Source organism: Salmo trutta, chromosome 30 (assembly GCF_901001165.1).
Source record: "Salmo trutta chromosome 30, fSalTru1.1, whole genome shotgun sequence".
NCBI classification, from domain to species: domain Eukaryota; kingdom Metazoa; phylum Chordata; class Actinopteri; order Salmoniformes; family Salmonidae; genus Salmo; species Salmo trutta.
In genome coordinates this window covers 23,921,019-23,946,218 of record NC_042986.1, presented here as the reverse complement: position 1 = coordinate 23,946,218, position 25,200 = coordinate 23,921,019, and the positions used below count along the sequence as shown (strand labels likewise).

The window sequence follows — 25,200 nt, the reverse complement described above, 5'->3', positions numbered from 1 at the left end:
GAGGGCAGGAGGGCCACTCGGGCTGGGCCGGAGGGCAGGAGGGCCCCTCGGGCTGGGCCGGAGGGCAGGAGGGCCCCTCGGGCTGGGCCGGAGGGCAGGAGGGCCCCTCGGGCTGGGCCGGAGGGCAGGAGGGCCCCTCGGGCTGGGCCGGAGGGCAGGAGGGCCCCTCGGGCTGGGCCGGAGGGCAGGAGGGCCACTCGGGCTGGGCCGGAGGGCAGGAGGGCCACTCGGGCTGGGCCGGAGGGCAGGAGGGCCACTCGGGCTGGGCCGGAGGGCAGGAGGGCCACTCGGGCTGGGCCGGAGGGCAGGAGGGCCACTCGGGCTGGGCCGGAGGGCAGGAGGGCCACTCGGGCTGGGCCGGAGGGCAGGAGGGCCACTCGGGCTGGGCCGGAGGGCAGGAGGGCCACTCGGGCTGGGCCGGAGGGCAGGAGGGCCACTCGGGCTGGGCCGGAGGGCAGGAGGGCCACTCGGGCTGGGCCGGAGGGCAGGAGGGCCACTCGGGCTGGGCCGGAGGACAGGAGGGCCACTCGGGCTGGGCCGGAGGACAGGAGGGCCACTCGGGCAGCTCCGGGCAGTCGGGCCACTCAGGCAGCTCCGGGCAGTCGGGCCACTCAGGCAGCTCCGGGCAGTCGGGCCGCTCTGGCAGCTCCTGACTAGCGGGCGGCTCAGGCGACTCTTGACTGGCGGGCGGCTCAGGCGACTCTTGACTGGCGGGCGGCTCAGGCGACTCTTGACTGGCGGGCGGCTCAGGCGACTCTTGACTGGCGGGCGGCTCAGGCGACTCTTGACTGGCGGGCGGCTCAGGCGACTCTTGACTGGCGGGCGGCTCAGGCGACTCTTGACTGGCGGGCGGCTCAGGCGACTCTTGACTGGCGGGCGGCTCAGGCGACTCTTGACTGGCGGGCGGCTCAGGCGACTCTTGACTGGCTTGCGGCTCAGGCGACTCTTGACTGGCGGGCGGCTCAGGCGACTCTTGACTGGCGGGCGGCTCAGGCGACTCTTGACTGGCGGGCAGCTCAGGCGACTCTTGACTGGCGGGCAGCTCAGGTGACTTTTGAATGGCGAGGCTGGGCTGACGCACTAGACGCCTGATGCGTGGGGCTGGTACTGGACGTGCCAGCCTGGAGACACGCACCTCCATGCTAGTGCGTATGGCGGGAAACACCGGACTGTAGAGGCGCACTGGCGGTCTTGAGCGCAGGGTTGGCATCACCCCTTCCAGCTCAATGCCTACTTCGCCCTGGCACATGCGGGGCGCTGGTACTGTGCCTACCGGCCTGAAAATCCCGAGCCTCACCACAGCCCCAACCCCAAAGCACGGGACCTGTCCAGTCTGCCCTACAAGGGTACGGGGAGCTGGCCTGGGGCTCCAATCTCGCCCCGCCAAATAGCCCTTGTGCCCCCCCCCCCAAAAAAAATTATTGGGGCTGCCTCTCGGGTTCTACCTGCCTCCCAGGCAGGTTGTCACAGTGGGCCCGCAACTGCTCCCATGTCCAGTCAATCCTCTCCTCCAATACTTCCAGCGACCAGGAATCCATCTCCTCCCGAGCGCGCTGCTTCCAATAGTCCTCCTGTGGCTTCCTCCTCTGTCCTCTTCTCCGCTGCTTGGTCCTTTGGTGGTGGGTAGTTCTGTCACAAAAAGAGCCGTGTTGAATAGACCAAACTGCAGCGGGAATATGGATGCTCATGTTTTAATTTAAAAAAGGAGTAAAGCATCCACTGGAAAAACAATACACACGACAGGAACAGTCTTACAGGCATACAAAAACGCAGTGCAAGAACAACTACCCACAACCCCAAAGAAAAACACACACACCTATATAGGACTTCCAATCAAAGGCAACTCAACACACCTGCCTTCAATTGGAAGTCCCAATCACCAACACAAACATTCACACACACAAAACTGCCACGTCCTGACCCCAAAACTAATACAATAGCTCCATCTGCTGGTCAGGACATGACAGCATTACAGTTTTTGCTCAGTTTTTTTGGTAATTCTTTCCAATGTGTCAAGTAATTATCTTTTTGTTTTCTCATGTTTTCTCATGATGTGGTTGTGTCTAATGGTGTTGCTGTCCTGAGGTTCTGTGTAGTCTGTTTGTGTTTGTGATCAGAGCCCCAGGACCAGCTTGCTTAGGGGTCTCTTCTTTAGGTTAATGTCTTTGTAGATGATAGCTTTGTCATGGAAGGTTTGGGAATCGCTTCCTTTAGTGGGTTGTAGAATTTAATTAACAGCTCTTTTTGGATTTTTGATAATTAGTGGGTATCGTCTTAATTCTGCTCTGCATGCATTATTTGGTGTTGTACGTTGTACACGGAGGATGTTTTTACAGAATTCTGCATGCAGTCTCAATTTGGTGTTTGTCCCATTTTATGAATTCTTGATTGGTGAGCGGACCCCAGACCTTAAAGGACAACCATAAAGGACAATGGGTTTTATAACTGATTAAAGTATTTTGATGTTCCTTTTGATGGCGTAGAAGGCCCTTCTTGCCTTGTCTCTCAAATCGTTCACAGCTTTGTGGAAGTTACCTGTGGTGCTGATGTTTAGGTGGAAGTAGGCATGTTTTTTTGGTGTGCTCTAGGGAAATGGTGTCTAGATGGAATTTATATTTGTGGTCTTGGGAACTGGGCCTTTTTTGGATGACCATTATTGTTGTGTTACTGAGATTTACTGTCAGGGCACCCAGGTCTGGCAGAATCTGTGCAGAAGATCTAAGTGCTGCTGTAGGCCCTCCATGGTTGGGGAGAGAAGCACCAAATCATCAGCAAACAGTAGACATTTCCCTCACTAATTTGTTGATATACATGTTGAAGAGGGTGGGGCTCAAGCTGCATCCCTGTCTCACCCCACGGCCCTGTGGAAAGCAAGTTATTAATTTTTTTGGTCAATTAGGGTGTGCAGTGTGACTACGTGGTCTGTCGTACGGTAATTTGGTTAACCTCTCTGGCGCATGTGGGACGAATTTGTCCCACCTACGTAACAGCCACTTCAATCCAGTGGCGCGATTTTTGAATCGTTTGAAATACTATTACTTCAATTTCTCAAACATATGACTATTTTACAGCTATTTAAAGACAAGAATCTCGTTAATCTAACCACACTGTCCGATTTCAAAAAGGCTTTACAACGAAAGCAAAACATTAGATTATGTCAGGAGAGTGCCCAGCCAGAAATAATCAGACACCCATTTTTCAAGCTAGCATATCATGTCACATAAACCCAAACCACAGCTAAATGCAGCACTAACCTTTTATGATCTTCATCAGATGACACACCTAGGACATTATGTTATACAATACATGCATGTCTGTTCAATCAAGTTCATATTTATATCAAAAACCAGCTTTTTACATTAGCATGTGACGTTCAGAAAAAGCATACCCCCGCAAACTTCCGGGGAATTTACTAACAGTTTGCTAAATTACTCACGATAAACGTTCACAAAAAGCATAACAATTATTTTAAGAATTATAGATACAGAACTCCTCTATGCACTCGATATGTCCGATTTTAAAATAGCTTTTCGGATGAAGCACATTTTGCAATATTCTAAGTACATAGCCCGGCATCACAGGGCTAGCTATTTAGACACCCACCCAGTTCAGCCTTCACCAAAATCACATTTCCTATAAGAAAAATGTTCTTACCTTTCTTGTTCTTCGTCAGAATACACTGCCAGGACTTCTACTTCAATAACAAATGTTGCTTTGGTCCCAAATAATCCATCGTTATATCCAAACAGCGACGTTTTGTTCGTGAGTTCTAGACACTATCAGAATGCTACATCACGGTCTCGCGCATGGCGCATGGCGTGACAAAAAATGTCTAAATATTCCATTACCGTACTTCGAAGCATGTCAACCGCTGTTTAAAACCAATTTTTATGCCATTTATCTCGTAGAAAAGCGATAATATTCCGACCGGGAATCTGCAATGAGCCTAAACAGCCTAATTAAATTTCTCCATGGGGGCGAATCGTGCACGCGCCTCATTCAATGGTCCTCTGATCGGCCACTTACCAAAGGCGATAATCTGTTTCAGCCAGAGGCCGCCTCGTCATCCTTCAGGTTTTTCCCGGGTTCTGAGAGCCTATTGGAGCCCTAGGAATTGTCACGTTACAGCTAAGATCCTTACTTTTCAATAAACAGATGCAAGACGCACGACTCCTTGTCAGACAGGCCACTTCCTGCATGAAACCTTGTCAGGTTTTTGCCTGCCATAGGAGTTCTGTTATACTCACAGACACCATTCAAACAGTTTTAGAAACTTTAGGGTGTTTTCTATCCAAACCTGAACAATAATATGCATATTCTAGCTTCTGAGTTGGTGTAGGAGGCAGTTAAAAATGGGCACATATTTTTTCCAAAATTCTCAATACTGCCCCCTAGCCCAAACAGGTTAAAAGCCCATTTGACATTTACTCAGTACATTGTTTTCACTGAGGAAATGAACTAGTCTATGTAAATGTAGCCTGCTGTTAATGATAGTGCAGAGGTTTTTGCATTCTTCATCAAACCATTTTTCATTGTTGTTAATTTTCTTAGATTGGCTGGTTGAATTTGTTTGATTTGATAGGGAAGCTAAAGGTAAAATATAATGTTTGGCTTTCCCTGCCAAATTTACACCTTCACTATTACAGTGAAACGTTTTGTCCAGGAAGTTGTCTAAAAGGGATGGAATTTGTTGTTACCTAATTTTTTTTTGGTAGATTTCTACACTACTTTCCTTCCCTCGATAACATTTCTTAATATTATGCAGTTCCGTTGGCTTTAATGCCTCATGATTGAGTATTGCTCTGTTCAGGTAGACTGTGATTTTGCTCTAATCTGATAGGGGTGTCAGTGGGCTGACTGTGAACGCTCTGAGAGACTCTGGGTTGATGTCAGTGATAAAGTAGTCTACAGTACTACTGCCAAGGCATGAGCTGTAGGTGTACCTACCATAGGAGTCCCCTCAAAGCCCAATGACTATGTACATACCCAGCATGCGACAGAGCTGCAGGAGTTGTGACCCGTTTTTGTTGGTTGTTTTGTCACAGTTGTGTCTGGGGGGGTGGGGTGGGGGGTAGGTGTTTGTCCCTCTATGTGCTGAGAGTGTCAGGTTTAATGTCCAGTTGTGGCATTTAGGTCATCACAGACTAGTACATGTCCCTGGGACTGGAAACGGTTCATCTCTCCTTCTAGGATGGAGAAGCTGTCATCGTTAAAGTATGGGGATTCTATTGGAGGAATACAGGTAGCACACATTAGTCTTTTTTTCTCTAATTTCCTCATTAATTTCTAGTCAAATGTAAAATGTTCCTGTTTTGACTAATTTAATAGAGTTGGTTAGATCTACTCTATACCAAATTAGCATACACCCTGAGTCTCTTTCCTGTTTCACACCTGCCAGTTTAGTAGATGGGACTACCAGCTCTCTGTACCTAGAGGGAAACCAGTGGGTCCGTCTCCTCTATTCCATGTTTCTTGTAGTATGATAATGTCTGTATTTCCAATTTCTTTTAGGCCAAAGGCAGATAACCTCAGACCTTGTATATTCCAGGATGTTTTCCTGTGGTTTTGGCTCGGACCATTACAGTAGGTGTGAGCAGAGCATGTTGAGCATCTGATACATACCTCTTAGGTCGCAGGATGGGGCTTGGGGGTGGGGGGTGTATTAGTGGGGGTTGGGCCTGTTGCTCTGCTCACGGCTGGGCATATGTGAGGCTGTCATGTTGAGGTCCTTGCTGCGGGGGCAGAGGCATGGGGGGAGGGCTGAAGAGGCATAGGTCTGATCTGGAAGGGCCTGTATAGGGTTTGGCCAGGGTTTGCTTGGTGGGGGGGGGGGGGGGGGGGGTTCTCGGCTGGTGGGGATGTGGTTGGTGATGATGTGGTCTGGTGTGCGTCTTCTTGGTGCTGGTTCTCTCGGTGCAGGTCCTTCGGGAAGGGGTCTCGCAGGTCTGGGAGGGGTGTTGGTCCTGTGTGAGGTGCTGGGGCTGCAGTTGAGGGTGACGTCTCCCTTTCTCTCTCTCTCCTCCACGTTGCCACACATCAAAGCCTCCCTCTGTCTGCCCACCGGCCTTGTCGGCCTAAACCCGCTCAGTACTCCAAAGTGTGTGTGTGTGTGTGTGTGTGTGTGTGTGTGTGTGTGTGTGTGTGTGTGTGTGTGTGTGTGTGTGTGTGTGTGTTAGAGTGTATGCAATAGGGCTGCAATACCAGAGGGTCTGCCTCCCCCCCTGGTCTCTGACAAACCCCCCATTTCTGACCCCCCTTTGGTCTCTGACCCCCATGGTCTCTGACACCCCTGGTCTTTGGAAGCGCCAGGCTCTGTGAAGCCCTTTGTTCCAGGCCAGGGCAGCAGGGCTGTGTGTGTCTGGGTTAATGAGGCAGAACTCCGGTTAGCAGGCAGGGCCAGGCTGGGCTCCAGCGTCACTGGGTACATAACCCTGTATGTCACTCTCTGGGGCGGGGCACAGCCAAACAGGGATAAAGACAGAATAGAGAGAACAGAGACAACTGGTTAACATACAGGCTTAAAGTTTAGTGACATGCACACGCACACACACACACACACACACACACACACACACACACACACACACACACACACACACACACACACACACACACACACACACACACACACACACACACACACACACACAAATCAAATCAAATTTATTTATATAGCCCTTCGTACATCAGCTGAAATCTCAAAGTGCTGTACAGAAACCCAGCCTAAAACCCCAAACAGCAAGCAATGCATGTGAAAGAAGCACGGTGGCTGGGAAAAACTCCCTAGGAAAAACTCCTGAGAAAGGCCAAAAACCTAGGAAGAAACCTAGAGAGGAACCAGGCTATGAGGGGTGGCCAGTCCTCTTCTGGCTGTGCCGGGTGGATATTATAACAGAACATGGTCAAGATGTTAAAATGTTCGTAAATGACCAGCATGGTCAAATAATAATAATCATAGTAATTGTCGAGGGTGCAACAAGCACGTCCGGTGAACAGGTCAGGGTTCCGTAGCCGCAGGCAGAACAGTTGAAACTGGAGCAGCAGCATGGCCAGGTGGACTGGGGACAGCAAGGAGTCATCATGCCAGGTAGTCCTGAGGCATGGTCCTAGGGCTCAGGTCCTCCGAGAGAAAGAAAGAAAGAGAGAAAGAGAGAATTAGAGAGAGCATATTTACATTCACACAGGACACCGGATAAGACAAGAGAATACTCCAGATGTAACAGACTGACCCTAGCCCCCCGACACATAAACTACTGCAGCATAAATACTGGAGGCTGAGACAGGAGGGATCAGAAGACACACACACACACACACACACACACACACATACTTGCCAATGATAGGTGGACTATTCAGTGTATTATATTTATTGAGAAGAAGAAAGCACCTATTAAATATTTTCCCTCCTAGCATTAATAGCTGAAGCGTACAGGCTTTGTAAACCCCCAGACTGACCCAGAGGGACACTGGCTAATCACAGAGAACAGGAATGGATGGATGAATCAGACACAAAGTTCATGTATGTATGCTTATCTGTAAATGCAGACAGACTTATAGGCAAATAGAGACACTGACAGAAAGAGGAGCCGACACACAAGAGAAAGAAGAGACACATTGATATCTCCACAGTGTGGTGTCAGCGCTCTTTGTAAACCTCTTCTCCGGTGTTCCCCCGGGGTCCAGATGGATGAGGGGTGAAACCTGACCCTGGACAGACAGATGTGATGTGTGTGTGTTCGTGCATGCATACGTACGTGCGTGTGTGTGTCTGTGTCTCTGTGTGTGCTGTTCAATAGCTGGTGTCTGGGGGTTACTCCACACGCTGGAACCAGTGACCTGCTCAGATGAGCAGATAGAGGAAGGAGGGAGAGGGGTGGGGGGATGGCCCCATAGATAATTACAGTATGGGAGTGGAGAACAGAACAGCTGGTGCTGCACAAAGGGACTGAACGAAGGGACAAGGGTAGAAGGAGGGCGTGGTTGTTAACCTCTCTGGATGTCTCTATCGGAGGTAAAGGCCTTGGTATGTCTGGTTGTATGGAGTAAGATGGGTTCCTTTTCAACCTCTCCTCTCCTTTAACCTCCCTGTGTGTGGCTCAGTCACGGCCTGTAGAGTTTACTCATTAACTCAGGGCCTATTGTGCAAGGTGTCCCACCCTGCCTGCCCTCCCTGACCTGGGCCTGTGGAGCTTGTGTTTCAGCTGCACACTGTTATTCCTGGGGGTCAAAGGGCACCCGGTGCAGGATGTTACGTCAGGGCTTTGTTTTGTCAGTGACCACCGACTTTCTAGGAACGCTGGTATGTTATGCAAGCGGCTATTATGGGGGCAACGGGCCGTTGAGGGGTAGGGTTAGGGTTAGGGTTAGAGCTAACCCTAACCCTAACCCTCTACTACCCTCTATTCCATTCTACTCCCCTCCACTCCTCTCTACTCCCCTCTACTCCCCTCTACTACCCTCTACTCCTCTCTACTCCCCTCTACTTCTCTCTACTCCCCTCCACTCCTCTCTACTCCCCTCTACTTCTCTCTACTCCCCTCCACTCCTCTCTACTCCCCTCTACTTCTCTCTACTCCCCTCTACTTCTCTCTACTCCCCTCTACTTCTCTCTACTCCCCTCTACTTCTCTCTACTCCCCTCTACTCCCTCTACTCCTCTCTACTCCCCTCTACTCCTCTCTCCTCTCCTCTACTCCTCTCTCCTCTCCTCTACTCCCCTCTACTCCCCTCTACTTCTCTCTACTCCCCTCTACTCCTCTCTCCTCTCCTCTCCTCTACTCCTCTCTACTCCCCTCTACTCCCCTCTACTCCCCTCTACTCCTCTCTGCTCCCCTCTACTCCTCTCTAATCCCCTCTACTCCCCTCTACTTCTCTCTACTCCCCTCTACTTCTCTCTACTCCCCTCTACTCCCCTCTACTCCTCTCTACTCCCCTCTACTCCCCCTCTACTCCCCTCTACTTCTCCTCGACTCCCCTCTACTCCTCTCTACTTCTCTCTACTCCCTCTACTTCTCTCTACTCCTCTCTACACCCCTCTACTCCTCTCTACTCCTCTCTACACCCCTCTACTTCTCTCTACTCCTCTCTACTCCCCTCTACTCCTCTCTACTCCTCTCTACTCCTCTCTACTCCTCTCTACTTCCCCTCTACTTCTCTCTACTCCCCTCTACTCCCCTCTACTCCCCTCTACTCCCCTCTACTCCCCTCTACTCCCCTCTACTCCCCTCTACTCCCCTCTACTCCCCTCTACTCCCCTCTACTTCTCTCTACTCCCCTCTACTTCTCTCGACTCCCCTCTACACCCCTCTACTCCCCTCTACTCCCCTCTACACCCCTCTACACCCCTCTACACCCCTCTACTCCCCTCTACTCCCCTCTACACCCCTCTACTCCCCTCTACTCCCCTCTACACCCCTCTACTCCCCTCTACTTCTCTCGACTCCCCTCTACTTCTCTCTACTTCTCTCTACTCCCCTCTACTCCCCTCTACTTCTCTCTACTCCTCTCTACTCCTCTCTACTCCTCTCTACTCCTCTCTACTTCTCTCTACTCCCCTCTACTCCCCTCTACTCCCCTCTACTTCTCTCTACTCCTCTCTACTTCTCTCTACTTCTCTCTACTCTTCTCTACTCCACTCTACTTCTCTCTACTTCTCTCTACTCCCCTCTACTCCCCTCTACTTCTCTCTACTCCTCTCTACTCCTCTCTACTCCTCTCTACTTCTCTCGACTCCCCTCTACTTCTCTCTACTCCTCTCTACTCCTCTCTACTCCTCTCTACTTCTCTCTACTTCTCTCTACTCCCCTCTACTCCCCTCTACTCCCCTCTACTCCTCTCTACTCCCCTCTACTCCCCTCTACACCTCTCTACTCCCCTCTACTCCCCTCTACTCCCCTCTACTCCCCTCTACTCCCCTCTACACCCCTCTACTCCCCTCTACTTCTCTCTACTCCTCTCTACTCTCCTCTACTCCCCTCTACTCCTCTCTACTCCTCTCTACTCCCCTCTACTCCCCTCTACTCCCCTCTACTCCTCTCTAATCCCCTCTACTTCTCTCTACTCCCATCTAATCCCATCTACTCCTCTCTACTCCCCTCCACTCCTCTTCCCTCTTCCCTCCACTCCCCTCGACTCCCCTCTACTCCCCTCTGCTCCCTTCCGCTCCCCTCCACTCCACTCCCTCTCTCTACGCCTCCTCTCTACTCCCCTCTACTCCTCTCCACTCCCCTCTAATCCCCACGACTCCGCTGGACTCCCCTCTACTCCTCTCTATTCCGCTCTATTCATCTCTGCTCCCTTCCGCTCCCCTCCACTCCCCTCTACTCCCCTCTTCTCCCCTCTACTCCCCTCTACTCCCCTCTACTCCCCTCTACTCCCCTCTACTCCCCTCTACACCCCTCTACTCCCCTCTACACCCCTCTATTCCCCTCTACCCCCCTCTACTCCTCTCTGCTCCCTTCCACTCCCATCTACTCCCTTCTGCTCCCATCTACTCCCTTCTGCTCCCCTCTGCTCCCCTCTGCTCCCCTATACTCTGCTCCTTTTTAGGTCTGCTCTTCTTTCCTCTGCCTTGCTCCTCTCTGCTCTCCTCTACTGCTCTCTGCTCTGCTCTGTTCTGCCCTCCTCTGCTCCTCTCTGCTCTACTCCACTCTGCTCTGCCTTGCTCCTCTTTGCTCTTCTCTGTTCTTCTCTGCTCTCCTCTCCTCTCGCCTCTCCTCTCCTCTCTTCTCTGGCGTCACTGAGGCTGATATCGCTGCTAGGAGGCCACTTAGTCATAACTGATGACCAGGATCACTGTGTAATACAACAAGATACCGAAGGGGACAGTTTATGTCAGACAGAACGACAGAAGTGGATATGAGGAGGGGAAGGAGGGAGGAGGGAGATAGAGAGAACAAGAAAGCAATGTGGTGCAGACAGGAGAAGAGAAGTCAATAATGTTTTACAAGCAGGCAGTGTAAGATATGTGAAGAATGCACATCATTAAACGCATTGTGAAGGTAGAAAGTTAAAGTAAAATGAGGGGATGCTCTGTTGATGGAGCTTGTAACTGAGGGGAGAAGGGACATTGTTAAACTGGTTAGTGTGTGTGTTTGTATTGCAGACAGACTGTGTGAACTATGTGAAGATAGTGCACCACTACAACCGCACCCACCTATATGCCTGTGGAACCGGGGCCTTCCACCCCACCTGCGCCTTCGTAGAGGTGGGACAAAAGATGGAGGTAAGAGACACACATACAAGAAACACACACACACCTCCAGCTCATCTGTCATCTTCCTATTTCCCAGCTCTCTCTCTTTCATCCACCCACAAGTAGAGACCATGGATGAGATCCTATCTGATCACCTGTTATATATCTATGATGGTTCTACTCTGCACTGTAACCCACCTCTCTCTGTCGCTCTCTCTCTCTCTCCCTCCCCCCCCTCTCTCTCTCCTCCCTCTCCCTCTCTCTCCCCCCCTCTCCCTCTCGCTCTCCCTCCCCCCTCTCTCTATCCTCCCTCTCTCTCCCCCCTCTCCCTCTCTCTCTCCCTCCCCCCCTCTCTCTATCCTCCCTCTCCCGCTCTCTCCCCCCCTCTCCCTCTCCCTCTCCCTCTCTCTCCACCCTCTTCCTCTCTCCTCCCTCTCCCTCTCTCTCCCTATCCCTCTCCCTCTCTCTGCCTCCCCCCCTCTCTATCCTCCCTCTCCCTCTCTCTCTCTCCACCCTCTCCCTCTCTTTCTCTCTCTCCACCCTCTTCCTCTCTCCCTCCCTCTCCCTCTCTCCCCCCCTCCAGGACTATGTGTTCAGGATTGACCCGTCCAAGGTGGAGGATGGGAAAGGGAAGAGCCCATATGACCCTCGTCACCCTGCAGCCTCAGTACTGATAGGTGAGTCTTGCATTTCTGCCAGCCTCTGAAACGGAGTAGGTGGAAGTTTCTCTTTATCTGATACAGCGTCAAATGCTTGTCATCCTCTTAACGGTCTCGAATGATAAATAGCTTAGGTAATCTTTTTCCTAGATCTGTGGTCAAGGATACATTCAACCTTTAGTCTATCAGCCTACTCTACTAATTGTATTTACTATGACTGTGATATGTGCTTGTCCCACCTAGCTATCTACGATGAATTCACTAACTGGAAGTCGCTCTGGATAAGAGTGTCTGCTAGATGACTAAAATGTACACAAGTACACAAGAGCCTTCAAGGCGTATTTTAGTGGTTCGAGATGGCACTGCAGCTACTTACACAGGTACTATAAATTCGTAGCGTAGCAACTTCATGTTGTCCCCCTCTCTTTCTGTCTCTAAGGTGATGAGCTGTATGCGGGTGTGGCCACAGACCTCATGGGAAGAGACTTCACCATCTTCCGCAGTCTGGGGGGACGACCGTCCATCCGCACTGAACAACACGACTCACGCTGGCTCAATGGTGAGTGTGTGTATGTGTTGAGTGTGTGTGTATGTGTTGAGTGTGTGTGTATGTGTTGAGTGTGTGTGTGTGTGTGTTGAGTGTGTGTGTGTGTGTGTGTGTGTGTTGAGTGTGTATTTGTGTTGTGTGTTGAGTGTGTGTGTGAGTGTGTATCTGTGTTGTGTGTATATGTGTTGTGTGTGTGTGTGTGTGTGTGTGTGTGTGTGTGTGTTGAGTGTGTATGTGTTGAGTGTGTGTGTGTGTTGAGTGTGTGTGTGTGTGTGTGTGTGTGTTTGTGTGTGTTGAGAGTGTGTGTGTGTGTGTGTGTTGAGTGTGTGTGTGTGTGTGTGTGTGTGTGTGTGTGTGTGTGTGTGTGTGTGTGTTGAGTGTGTATATGTGTTGTGTGTGTGTTGAGTGTGTATATGTGTTGTGTGTGTGTGTGTGTGTTGAGTGTGTATATGTGCTCTGTGTGTGTGTGTTGAGTGTGTATATGTGCTCTGTGTGTGTGTGTTGAGTGTGTATATGTGTTGTGTGTGTGTTGAGTGTGTATATGTGTTGTGTGTGCACTGTTTGTCAGTATGGGTGTGTAGCTGCTTATATAAGTATGTGTTGTTGATACTATTAGCATGATTCCTACGAGACCAAGTTTGTCAGCATATCTCTAATTGTGTCTGATTGTGTGTGTATCAAGTGGTAACATTTTCTATGAGACACACACACATATAATGGCTCATATAAGTGAATGTATAATGACTATTTTGCCTTATAGTGCATTATAACACATGCAGTGTTTTCTCCTCCAGAGCCTAAGTTTGTGGGTTCGTTCTGGGTGCCAGAGAGTGAGAACCCAGATGATGATAAGATCTTCTTCTTCTTCCGGGAGACGGCGGTGGAGGCTCAGGGTCTGGGGAAGTCCACCTACTCCCGTATTGGACAGCTCTGCAGGGTGAGAACACCACTCAGATTATACTGTACCTGTACTGTATTACAGCTTATACTGTATCACACTGTACCACACTGTACCATACTGTACCTGTACTGTATTACAGCTTATACTGTATCACACTGTACCACACTGTATCATACTGTACCATATTGTACCACACTGTACCATACTGTATCATACTGTACCATACTGTACCTGTACTGTATTACAGCTTATACTGTATCATACTGTACCATACTGTACCTGTACTGTATTACAGCTTATTCTATATAACTTTGTACCACACTGTACCATACTGTACCACACTGTACCATACTGTATCATACTGTATCACACTGTATCACACTGTACCATACGGTACCACACTGTACCATAATGTACCATACGTATCATACTGTACCTGTACTGTATTACAGCTTATACTGTATCATACTGTACCTGTACTGTATTACAGCTTATATTGTATCACAAATCAAATCAAATCAAATTTATTTATATAGCCCTTCGTACATCAGCTGAAATCTCAAAGTGCTGTACAGAAACCCAGCCTAAAACCCCAAACAGCAAGCAATGCATGTGAAAGAAGCACGGTGGCTGGGAAAAACTCCCTAGGAAAAACTCCTGAGAAAGGCCAAAAACCTAGGAAGAAACCTAGAGAGGAACCAGGCTATGAGGGGTGGCCAGTCCTCTTCTGGCTGTGCCGGGTGGATATTATAACAGAACATGGTTAAAATGTTCGTAAATGACCAGCATGGTCAAATAATAATAATCATAGTAATTGTCGAGGGTGCAACAAGCACGTCCGGTGAAACAGGTCAGGGTTCCGTAGCCGCAGGCAGAACAGTTGAAACTGGAGCAGCAGCATGGCCAGGTGGACTGGGGACAGCAAGGAGTCATCATGCCAGGTAGTCCTGAGGCATGGTCCTAGGGCTCAGGTCCTCCGAGAGAAAGAAAGAAAGAGAGAAGAGAGAATTAGAGAGAGCATATTTACATTCACACAGGACACCGGATAAGACAAGAGAATACTCCAGATGTAACAGACTGACCCTAGCCCCCCGACACATAAACTACTGCAGCATAAATACTGGAGGCTGAGACAGGAGGGATCAGAAGACACTGTGGCCCCATCCGATGATACCCCCGGACAGGGCCAAACAGGCAGGATATAACCCCACCCACTTTGCCAAAGCACAGCCCCCACACCACTAGAGGGATATCTACAACCACCAACTTACCGTCCGAAGACAAGGCAGAGTATAGCCCACAAAGATCTCCGCCACGGCACAACCCAAGGGGGGGCGCCAACCCAGACAGGAAGACCACGTCAGTGGCTCAACCTACTCAAGTGACGCACCCCTCCCATGGACGGCATGGAAGAACACCAGTAAGTCAGTGACTCAGCCCCCGTAAAAGGGTTAGAGGCAGAGAATCCCAGTGGGAAGAGGGGAACCGACAAGGCAGAGACAGCAAGGGTGGTTTGTTGCTCCAGCCTTTCCGTTCACCTTCACACTCCTGGGCCAGACTATACTTAATCATAGGACCTACTGAAGAGATAAGTCTTCAGTAAAGACTTAAAGGTTGAGACTGAGTCTGCGTCTCTCACATGGGTAGGCAGACCATTCCATAAAAATGGAGCTCTATAGGAGAAAGCCCTACCTCCAGCCGTTTGCTTAGAAATTCTAGGGACAATTAGGAGGCCTGCGTCTTGTGACCGTAGCGTACGTGTAGGTATGTACGGCAGGACCAAATCGGAAAGATAAGTAGGAGCAAGCCCATTTAATGCTTTGTAGGTTAGCAGTAAAACCTTGAAATCAGCCCTTGCCTTAACAGGAAGCCAGTGTAGGGAGGCTAGCACTGGAGTAATATGTTCTAGTCAGGATTCTAGCAGCCGTATTTAGCACTAACTGAAGTTTGTTTAGTGCTTTATCCGGGTAGCCGGAAAGTAGAGCATTGCAGTAGTCGAGCCTAGAAGTAACAAAAGCATGGATTAATTTTTCTGCGTCATTTTTGGACAGAAAGTTTCTGATTTTTGCAATGTTACGCAGATGGAAAAAAGCTGTCCTTGAAGCAGCACTGTATCACACTGTACCATACTGTACCACACTGTACCATATTGTACCACACTGTACCATACTGTGCCACACTGTATCACACTGTGCCACACTGTACCACATTGTACCATACTGTACCACACTGTATCATACTGTACCACACTGTATCATACTGTACCACACTGTACCACACTATCATACTGTACCACACTGTACCATACTGTACCACACTGTACCACACTGTACCATATTGTACCACACTGTACCACACTATCATACTGTACCACACTGTACCATACTGTACCACACTGTATCAAACTGTACCACACTGTATCATACTGTACCTGTACTGTATTACAGCTTATACTGTACCATACTGTATCATACTGTATCATACTGTATCACACTGTACCATACTGTATCATACTGTACCTGTACTGTATTACAGCTTATACTGTACCATACTGTACCACACTGTACCATACTGTATCTTACTGTACCACACTGTATCATACTGTACCTGTACTGTATTACAGCTTATACTGTACCATACTGTACCACACTATCATACTGTACCACACTGTACCACACTGTACCATATTGTACCACACTGTACCACACTGTATCATACTGTACCACACTGTACCATACTGTACCACACTGTATCAAACTGTACCACACTGTATCATACTGTACCTGTACTGTATTACAGCTTATACTGTACCATACTGTATCATACTGTACCATACTGTATCATACTGTATCACACTGTACCATACTGTATCATACTGTACCTGTACTGTATTACAGCTTATACTGTACCATACTGTACCACACTGTACCATACTGTATCATACTGTACCACACTATCATACTGTACCTGTACTGTATTACAGCTTATACTGTACCATACTGAATCATACTGATAAGGTGAATGCACCAATTTGTAAGTCACTCTGGACAAGAGCGTCTGCTAAATGACGTAAATGTAATGTAAATGTATCATACTGTACCACACTGTACCACACTGTACCACACTGTATCACACTGTACCACACTGTATCATACTGTACCTGTACTGTATTACAGCTTATACTGTACCATACTGTACCACACTGTATCATACTGTACCACACTGTATCATAATGTACCTGTACTGTATTACAGCTTATACTGTACAATACTGTATCATACTGATAAGGTGAATGCACCAATTTGTAAGTCGCTCTGGACAAGAGCGTCTGCTAAATGACGTAAGTGTAATGTAACTGTATCATACTGTACCACACTGTATCATACTGTACCACACTGTACCATACTGGACCATACTGTACCACACTGTACCATACTGTATCATACAGTACCACACTTTACCATACTGTACCACACTGTACCTCACTCTATCATACTGTACCACACTGTACCACACTGTACCACACTGTATCACACTGTACCACACTGTACCATACTGTACCACACTGTATCAAACTGTACCACACTATCATACTGTACCTGTACTGTATTACAGCTTATACTGTACCACACTGTACCATATTGTACCACACTGTATCATACTGTATCACACTGTACCATACTGTATCATACTGTACCTGTACTGTATTACAGCTTATACTGTATCATACTGTACCATACTGTATCATACTGTACCTGTACTGTATTACAGCATATACTGTATCATACTGTACCATACTGTATCTTACTGTACCATACTGTATCTTACTGTACCATACTGTACCATACTGTACCATACTGTATCATACTGTACCACATTGTACCACACTGTACCACACTATCATACTGTACCATACTGTACCACACTGTATCATACTGTACCTGTACTGTATTACAGCTTATACTGTACCATACTGTATCATACTGTACCATACTGTATCACACTGTACCTGTACTCTATTACAGCTTATACTGTATCATATTGTATCATACTGTACCTGTACTGTATTACAGCTTATACTGTATCATACTGTACCATACTGTATCATACTGTACCTGTACTGTATTACAGCATATACTGTATCATACTGTATCATACTGTATCATATTGTATCATACTTAATCACACTGTATCATACTTAATCATACTGTACCATACTGTATCACACTATCACACTGTACCATACTGTACCATACTTAATCATACTGTATCATACTTTACCATACTGTATCACACTGTATCATACTGTACCATACTGTATCATGCTTAATCATACTGTGCCGTACCGTACCCTAGCTAATACTATTCCATACATTCATAACTTTTGCTTAGGTTCTGGCGTACACATACAATATACTGTGTCAATGACACTGTTTTGTATACAACATTGTTCGATGTTTATTGTTCAAACAACAGTTACATATTATTACGGGTATCTTGACTTTATAACATTGGTCTACAATGTCTATTTGGTTTGTTGTTGCAGAATGATATGGGTGGCCAGCGTAGTCTGGTCAATAAGTGGACCACCTTCCTGAAGACTCGTCTCATCTGTTCTGTGCCAGGCAGTGACGGCAGTGACACCTACTTTGATGAGCTCCGTAAGTAACCGTTAAAGTCTGAGTTCGTTATGTGATCCTAGCTCTCACTCCAGGCTATATCTGGCCAGGGGATATCTACACACAACCAATGAAGATTCATCTGAGCTAAATGGACAGAGCGGGAGGTTATGTTTGTGTTTCTCTGACCTTTGACCTCTGACCTGTGTACCTGCCACAGGGGACGTATTCCTGCTGCAGACCAGGGACAGGAAGAACCCTCTGGTCTACACCGTCTTCTCTACCTCTAGGTCAGAGTTTAAATAAGGCGATGTATTAAGTTATTCTGTGTGTGTGCGTGCGTACGTGCGTGCGTGCCTGCGTGCGCATGCGTGTGTGTTACTGTAGTTCCTGACTGTGATAGTGTGTTTAATAGTAGACCTTGTCTCTAACTGTGCGTCCCCTGCCTCCCAGCAGCAGTGTATTCAAGGGATCAGCCGTGTGTATCTACACCATGAATGACATCCGCAGGGCCTTCCTGGGGCCCTTTGCCCACAAAGAGGGGCCAAACTATCAGTGGGTCCCCTTCCAGGGCAAAGTCCCCTACCCACGCCCTGGCATGGTACGTAGCTCTGTGGAAATTTACTGAACGCAGATGGCTACCCGTTGTTTCCACAATTCACTGAACAGAAAATACATCCATCCCAGCTCTGCAGGTTTCGATACTTTGTTTTGGTATTGTCGTCATGTAGCTTGTTTTTTGTGGCAGGTTCAGGAATGGCTGAAGAATTGCAACCTTTACCTGGAGTTAACTCTGCCAATAGCACTGCTGGGTGATCTGAAAAGTCATAGTCATTCAGTCAATAAATAATAATACTCTTATCAAAAATGGTTCTTCAATTTACAATCTGTATATACTATGAGAATTGAAAGGTTTAGAACTTTTGTAAAACAAATATTTATGGCAGCTAGAATCAAAACTGGATGGTCTTCAGAGATAGATGGGAGGGGTCGAGGGTAGCTGAAGATTTGGACTAAAAACAAACAACATCCGTAAAATGTATATAGTATGTATCAGCTGGAAGTAGAAGCCTAAGTACTGTTGTCCATTAGTTTACTCCAATTAGGGGGGGGGATGGTAGGGTTAGGGGACAACAATAAAGAAGGAAAATATATTTAAAATAATATATTTATTTCTTAAATTATATATATATGAGGGATTGGAAATGATGAAGACAATTACATTGATAGAAGCCACAATATATCTGCAATATTAAAGCCGATCTTCCCACAATTTTTTAAAATAAAATATAAACAGCGATATCATAATCGACAATGACTCAAGTAAAAGTGAAAGTTACCCAGTAAAATACTACTTGAGTAAAAGTCTAAAAGTATTTGGTTATAATTATACTTCAGTATCAAAAGTAAAAGTATAAATCATTTCACATTTCTTATATTAAGCAATCCAGACGGCACAATTTTCTTGTTTTTCTTAATTTATGGACAGCCAGGGGCACACTCCAACACTCAGGACATAACTTACAAATGAAGCATTTGTGTTTAGTGAGTCTGCAGATAAGAGGGATGACCAGGGAAGTTCTCTGTGTGTGTGTGTGAATTGGACCATTTTCCAGTCCTGTTAAGCATTCGAAGTGTAACGAGTGCTTTTGGGTGTCAGGGAAAATGCATGGAGTAAAAAGGAGTGTGTACATTGTTTTCTTTCCGAATATAGTAGAGTAAAAGTTGTCAAAAATACAAATAGTAAAGTAAAGTACAGATACCCAAAAAAATGACTTACATAGTACCCTAAAGTATTTTTACTTAAGTACTTTACACCACTGAAAACAGACTCCCCAGGAGCGGCATAACTCTACCCCTGGTGTAAACAGACAGGCCTTTTTTCACACTCCTTTTCTCCCATTAGCCCCCATTACTTAAAGATACAGCATTTGACAGTGCATTCAATGAAAATAATAAACATTAAGTTCATAGATCATAGAAATGCATATTCTTTACATACAATGTTTGGTCTAGGGATCACTTCAGACTCATTTAGATAGGCCTATATGTGTAACATTTGTTACAACCTGTTTTAACTCATAATAACCTCCCGATAACCTCATAATAACGTTATAATAACCTGGTAATTACCTTATAATAACCTTATTAACCTGATAATAATCTTATAATAACCACAATAACCTCATAATAACCGTACAATAACCTCTGTACTGTCCCTCTGTTTGACCCCTTAGTGCCCCAGCAAGACATTCGGCAGTTTCGAGTCCACCAAGGGTTTCCCTGACGACGTGATCCAGTTTGCCCGTCACCACCCTCTGATGTTTAACCCTGTATACCCCCTGAACCGCCGGCCAGTCTTCCTGAGGACCAACGTAGACTACAGCTTCACCCAGATCGCTGTGGACCGGGTGGGCGCCGCCGACGGGCAGTATGACGTCATGTTCATTGGCACAGGTAACTACTTATATGTAGCCCTTACTCGTTATGCTTTGCCTGGTCCCAGATCTGTTTGTGCTCTTGCCAACTTCGATGCTGTCATTTTCAATCCAAACATTTGGCATGACAATTCCATTAGGAGTTGTCAAGAGAGCAGAAACAGACTGGCATCCACACTTATACACACTTATACTGATAACGGTGTAAGTGTGCTTTGTTTTCCCCCACATTGTACTCTTGGCACTTCTGTGTGTTATACTAACTAGAATGTATAAAATGAGCAGTGTGCATATGGAATAGTAAGCAGGGATAGAGTGTGTGATCCAGTCTGAAACCTGTCTGTGTTGTAGACAAAGGGACAGTGCTGAAGGTGATCTCTGTACCTAAAGAGAGCTGGAAGAACATGGAGGACCTGCTACTGGAAGAGCTAGAGGTGTTCAAGGTGAGAGGACCCATCCATCATGCTGCTTCCGTATATATACATTACTGAGTATATTATGGAAGAATATAGTTATGTTTATATTTAGGAGTGGGATAATCAACCATTTATTCTTCTCTGCAGGATGCCTCATCCATCATTAACATGCAGATCTCCTCAAAGCGGGTAAGAGACACTTACCTCTAAAGAATCTGTTAAGTATCTTCTTAGGGGCATAGAAAGGTGGGGGAGAAAATACATAAATACAAGGCAAATGAGCTAAGAGCTAAGAGCTAACATAACATCAGAAGGATAGGCACCAATGTGCTAGCTCTCCAAGACGAATTCAAAGATATTTAACATCCATTTGACTGTATGTCACTAACATTGCTCCTCTCTCTCTCTGCCCATAGCAACAGCTGTATGTGGGTTCAGACATGGGTCTGGCCCAGGTTCCTCTGCATCGCTGCAGTGTCTATGGGAAGGCCTGTGCTGAGTGCTGCCTGGCCAGAGACCCATACTGTGCCTGGGACGGCACCTCTTGCACCCGCTACCTTCCCAACACCAAACGGTAAACAAATTTCCAAACTCTAACGTACAACCTAACATGCTATCTTCCCAACACCAGATGGTAAACAACCTACAGTACATGCTATTTGCCCAACATTGGACCCTAACCAACCTTACCCACTACCTTAAAAACTATAAACATCACCAACCCTGATCCTCTACCCAGCCAACTCTAAACTCCCCAACCCTACTCTTCCTGTACATACCCCAATGGACTACTACCCTAGTCATTATAATCACAAGAGATCAGACATATCAACGCTTTGTACTATGTTCTATCAACACTTCACTTTGTTCTTGTTTTCCAGGCGTTTCCGTCGTCAGGACGTGAGGAATGGAGACCCCAACACCCTATGTTCAGGAGGTAAGACTCTTTCACTCTACTGTAACTCCCAAACTCAGACTTTCACAGAAATTAGGCTGATGTCAATAGGAGATTTCAAGTTAGCATTCAGCGCACTGTGACCAGGAGTTAACTCCCTCTCCCATGCTCCCACTCATAGAGGGCAGGGGGATTAGTGGGATTCTGTACCATAATCTCTCTTTGGCCCGTGCCAAAGCCACATCCTGACCTCCCTCACCCCTACATCCCAGACTACAATAGAGCATTCTGTCACTCACAATGACATGAATTATTATACAAATTACCCAAATGGCACGACATGGTGATTTCACACAATTATGTCATATCATGTGCTCAGTGAGGGTGTTGCACAAGAAAGGGAAAGGTCTGTGTGATTATCTCAGAGTTTGGATGGCGTCTGCACATTTACTTACACTACTGGAAATAATAAGTTGTCAACGTCAAGACTGTAAAATAAATGTTGAATAAAATTGCAATCTCACATTATCTGATGGGGTACAGACCACCACAAGCACCGCGTGGCAGAGAGGAGGCTGTTTGGGGTGGAGGGGAGCAGTACCTTCCTGGAGTGTATCCCCAAATCCCTGCAGGCCAGAGTGACCTGGACCTTCCAGAAACACCCCCACAACCCCAGGGAAGAGGTGAGAGCACATAGAGGGAGGGATGAAACTACTAGGCAAAATTACAGTTAACAGATGTACAGTTGAGAGGTCATTCATAGTAACTCTTTCCCCTCCAATTATTTTTTCAACAATATTCAAGTGATTTTTGGTTCACATTGACTGTTTCAAGCTCTAATCTTCAGTTATGTGTGCTTTAATCATCCAGCTGCGTCTAGATGACCGTGTCCTGCACACAGAGCGGGGACTGTTGGTAAGGAGGGTACTGAAACGTGACACGGGCCTCTACCAGTGCCACGCCATGGAGCACGGCTTCACCCAGACCCTACTGGACATCACACTGGAGGTAGTACCCTCCTCTTCCTCCTCCCCCTCTCCGCCCGCTGACCCTCTCCTCCGATTGGACCCCCGTAACGGTGGCCCACCCTCCACCAGTCAGAAGATGTGGTACCGGGACTTCATGCAGCTGGTGGACCACCCCAATCTTAGCACCGTGGACCAGATCTGCGAGCAGGTCTGGGCGCGCAAGAATGCCCAATCGGAAAAGAGCTTCCCGGCTTCTCCCGCCAAACAGGCCCCGCCCCTCAGCCCTGTGGTCCAGGCCACTAACAAGAAGTGGAAGCATCTTCAGGACATCCGCAAGGGGAGGAACCGCCGAACCCACGACGGGAAGCCCTCCGCACGAGCACCGCGAAGTGCAGGGGAGTAACAGAGAGAGGGAGGAGAAGGAGAGGGACTGATACAGACAGAGTTTAGGGAGAAAGGAAAAAAGAGGAGGAAAAGAGAGGGACAGAGACTGATAAAGACCAAGGACTTATGGAGGGGGTCAACCACACACACACATCACCTCCTTCTTTGTGAATATTTACCTTCCGACACCCCACTATCTACTGCCCCATGATGCTTCACTCTTCCCTGACACCTGACCCCTGACTACCACTCCTTGCTTGTATTGCCTCCTATTAATACCCCGTCCTAATTCTATCTGCCCCAGCTGTCAGTCACTTTGTATGCACTCTGCTGGAGAGCTTCTGATAGAGACCTCACCACAGCAGAATAAACTGAACAGCCAGCCAGCCAGCCAGCCAGCCAGCCAGCCAGCCAGCCAGCCAGCCAGCCAGACAGACAGACAGACAGACAGACAGACAGACAGACAGACAGACAGACAGACAGACAGACAGACAGACAGACAGACAGACAGACAGACAGACAGACAGACAGACAGACAGACAGACAGGTTAAAGGATGGCTCAGTGTGTGTAACTCAATCTCTCAACGGAAATACAACTGGCTCGTAACTGGAATATCACAATGGAAACAGACATACACACATTTACAACCCATGATGACAATGAATTTGATGATGATATGGATGACAAATCGTGAGATGGATAAAAACAATGGGATCAAGACAGAATACACATAACTCCAAATGCAGATTGATCCACGTAGATATAATCACATTTCATGTGTTTTATATGCAAAGATAACATAATGTAGATGTGTGCTTTGTGGTAGAGCTAGGCTTCGATATACTTCTTAGCATTTTGGTCCGAACAACTACAGATTGGAAAAGGCACTATACTGTCATTCCAGTGTATATAGAGTACTCACAATGAGGGTAGATTCTGAAGCAGAGAGAGTGTACAGGATCAATACAATGGTTCTATTGTGATTTTGTTTTACAAAATGGCTGACAAGGTAGAGCAAGTGGAAGATATTCTACATATATGTTCATGGGGTGACAAGAAATATGTTTTGTGTTTTATTTAGTCATTTATTTAAATTATCTGTGTGTATTTTCTGATTGTAATGACTTGTGTTGTGTGCTGACACAATTACATGTGGGAGTTGAGATGGTACTAGTGACAGACTGCACAACATCAATGTGTAGGTGGGATTGCAAGGCCTTGTGAAAGAATAGTAGACTTTAAATACGACATCCCATCTTTGGGCTAAAAGCATGATATTTATGTGTGAAAACATCTTGATTCTTATTCTAAATGGTACCTACTTTGTTCTTTTACACTGTTTATCTAGATAAGTGATGTGTGTGTGTGTGTGTGTGTGTGTGTGTGTGTGTGTGTGTGTGTGTGTGTGTGTGTGTGTGTGTGTGTGTGTGTGTGTGTGTGTGTGTGTGTGTGTGTGTGTGTGTTGGCAAGAGAGCTGAAGAGTGTTTCTGGTCAATTCCCTGCTATGTAATATGTCCATTATATCATAAACACATACAGACAAATATCACCACTGAGGTGCCAAGAATTGCAAAAAATGACAGTTTTGTCTGAATTCAAGGACAATAATCAGGTACAATAAAACAAAATCATAATGTACAGACATTCGAAGAACTTCCCTCCTTCCTGCTTTTTCTATAGGCCCGTCTCTGTGTGTCAATTACACTGCCTTGTGTTTAGCAAAACCCGTTTGTCCTCTGTGAAGTGGTGTGAGTAGAGCACAACCTAGTGTTTTTTCTGTGCATAGACCTGGCCTGGTCCAAGGACTTTCTGTGGTACGATTCAATATACTTACATATAGTCTTTTGTGAAAGACAAATGGCTTTATAAAATAAAACATGCTTTTCCTTTTTTTCCTTATCCCAGTGGAATCTACGAGAGCATTTAGATGTGTTAAATCCTGTCTGTTATTTATACCTGCTTTATAAAGATGTAATTATTAACTCTTGAATGACTGAGGAAAATAAGTTAAGTGGACTGTAGTTTTGTGCTCTTTAATTGCATGACCAAGGTTAGTGGCTACATATGGACAATGGAGACTTTGGCTGCCTCCCTAAATGGCACCCTATTCCCTAAAGTGCACTGCTTTTGACCAGGGCCCACAGGGTTCTGGTCAAAAGCAGTGCACTATATAGGGAA

General features: G+C 47.0%; 1 protein-coding gene across 1 annotated transcript in view; it reads left to right on the top strand.

Moving 5' to 3' along the window:
- Positions 1 to 24,921, top strand: part of sema3b (sema domain, immunoglobulin domain (Ig), short basic domain, secreted, (semaphorin) 3B) — a gene marked incomplete at its 5' end in the record, with an annotated part of 30,457 nt that extends 5,536 nt beyond the window's left edge. The window contains 14 exon segments of the mRNA XM_029723464.1: positions 11,104 to 11,223; positions 11,777 to 11,870; positions 12,292 to 12,411; positions 13,194 to 13,336; positions 17,847 to 17,961; positions 18,140 to 18,209; positions 18,376 to 18,520; positions 20,157 to 20,376; positions 20,709 to 20,800; positions 20,921 to 20,962; positions 21,190 to 21,347; positions 21,655 to 21,710; positions 22,212 to 22,351; positions 22,539 to 24,921. Of these exon segments, the coding sequence (XP_029579324.1) occupies positions 11,104 to 11,223; positions 11,777 to 11,870; positions 12,292 to 12,411; positions 13,194 to 13,336; positions 17,847 to 17,961; positions 18,140 to 18,209; positions 18,376 to 18,520; positions 20,157 to 20,376; positions 20,709 to 20,800; positions 20,921 to 20,962; positions 21,190 to 21,347; positions 21,655 to 21,710; positions 22,212 to 22,351; positions 22,539 to 23,039 (2,016 nt within the window).
- Positions 24,922 to 25,200: the final 279 nt, after the last annotated feature.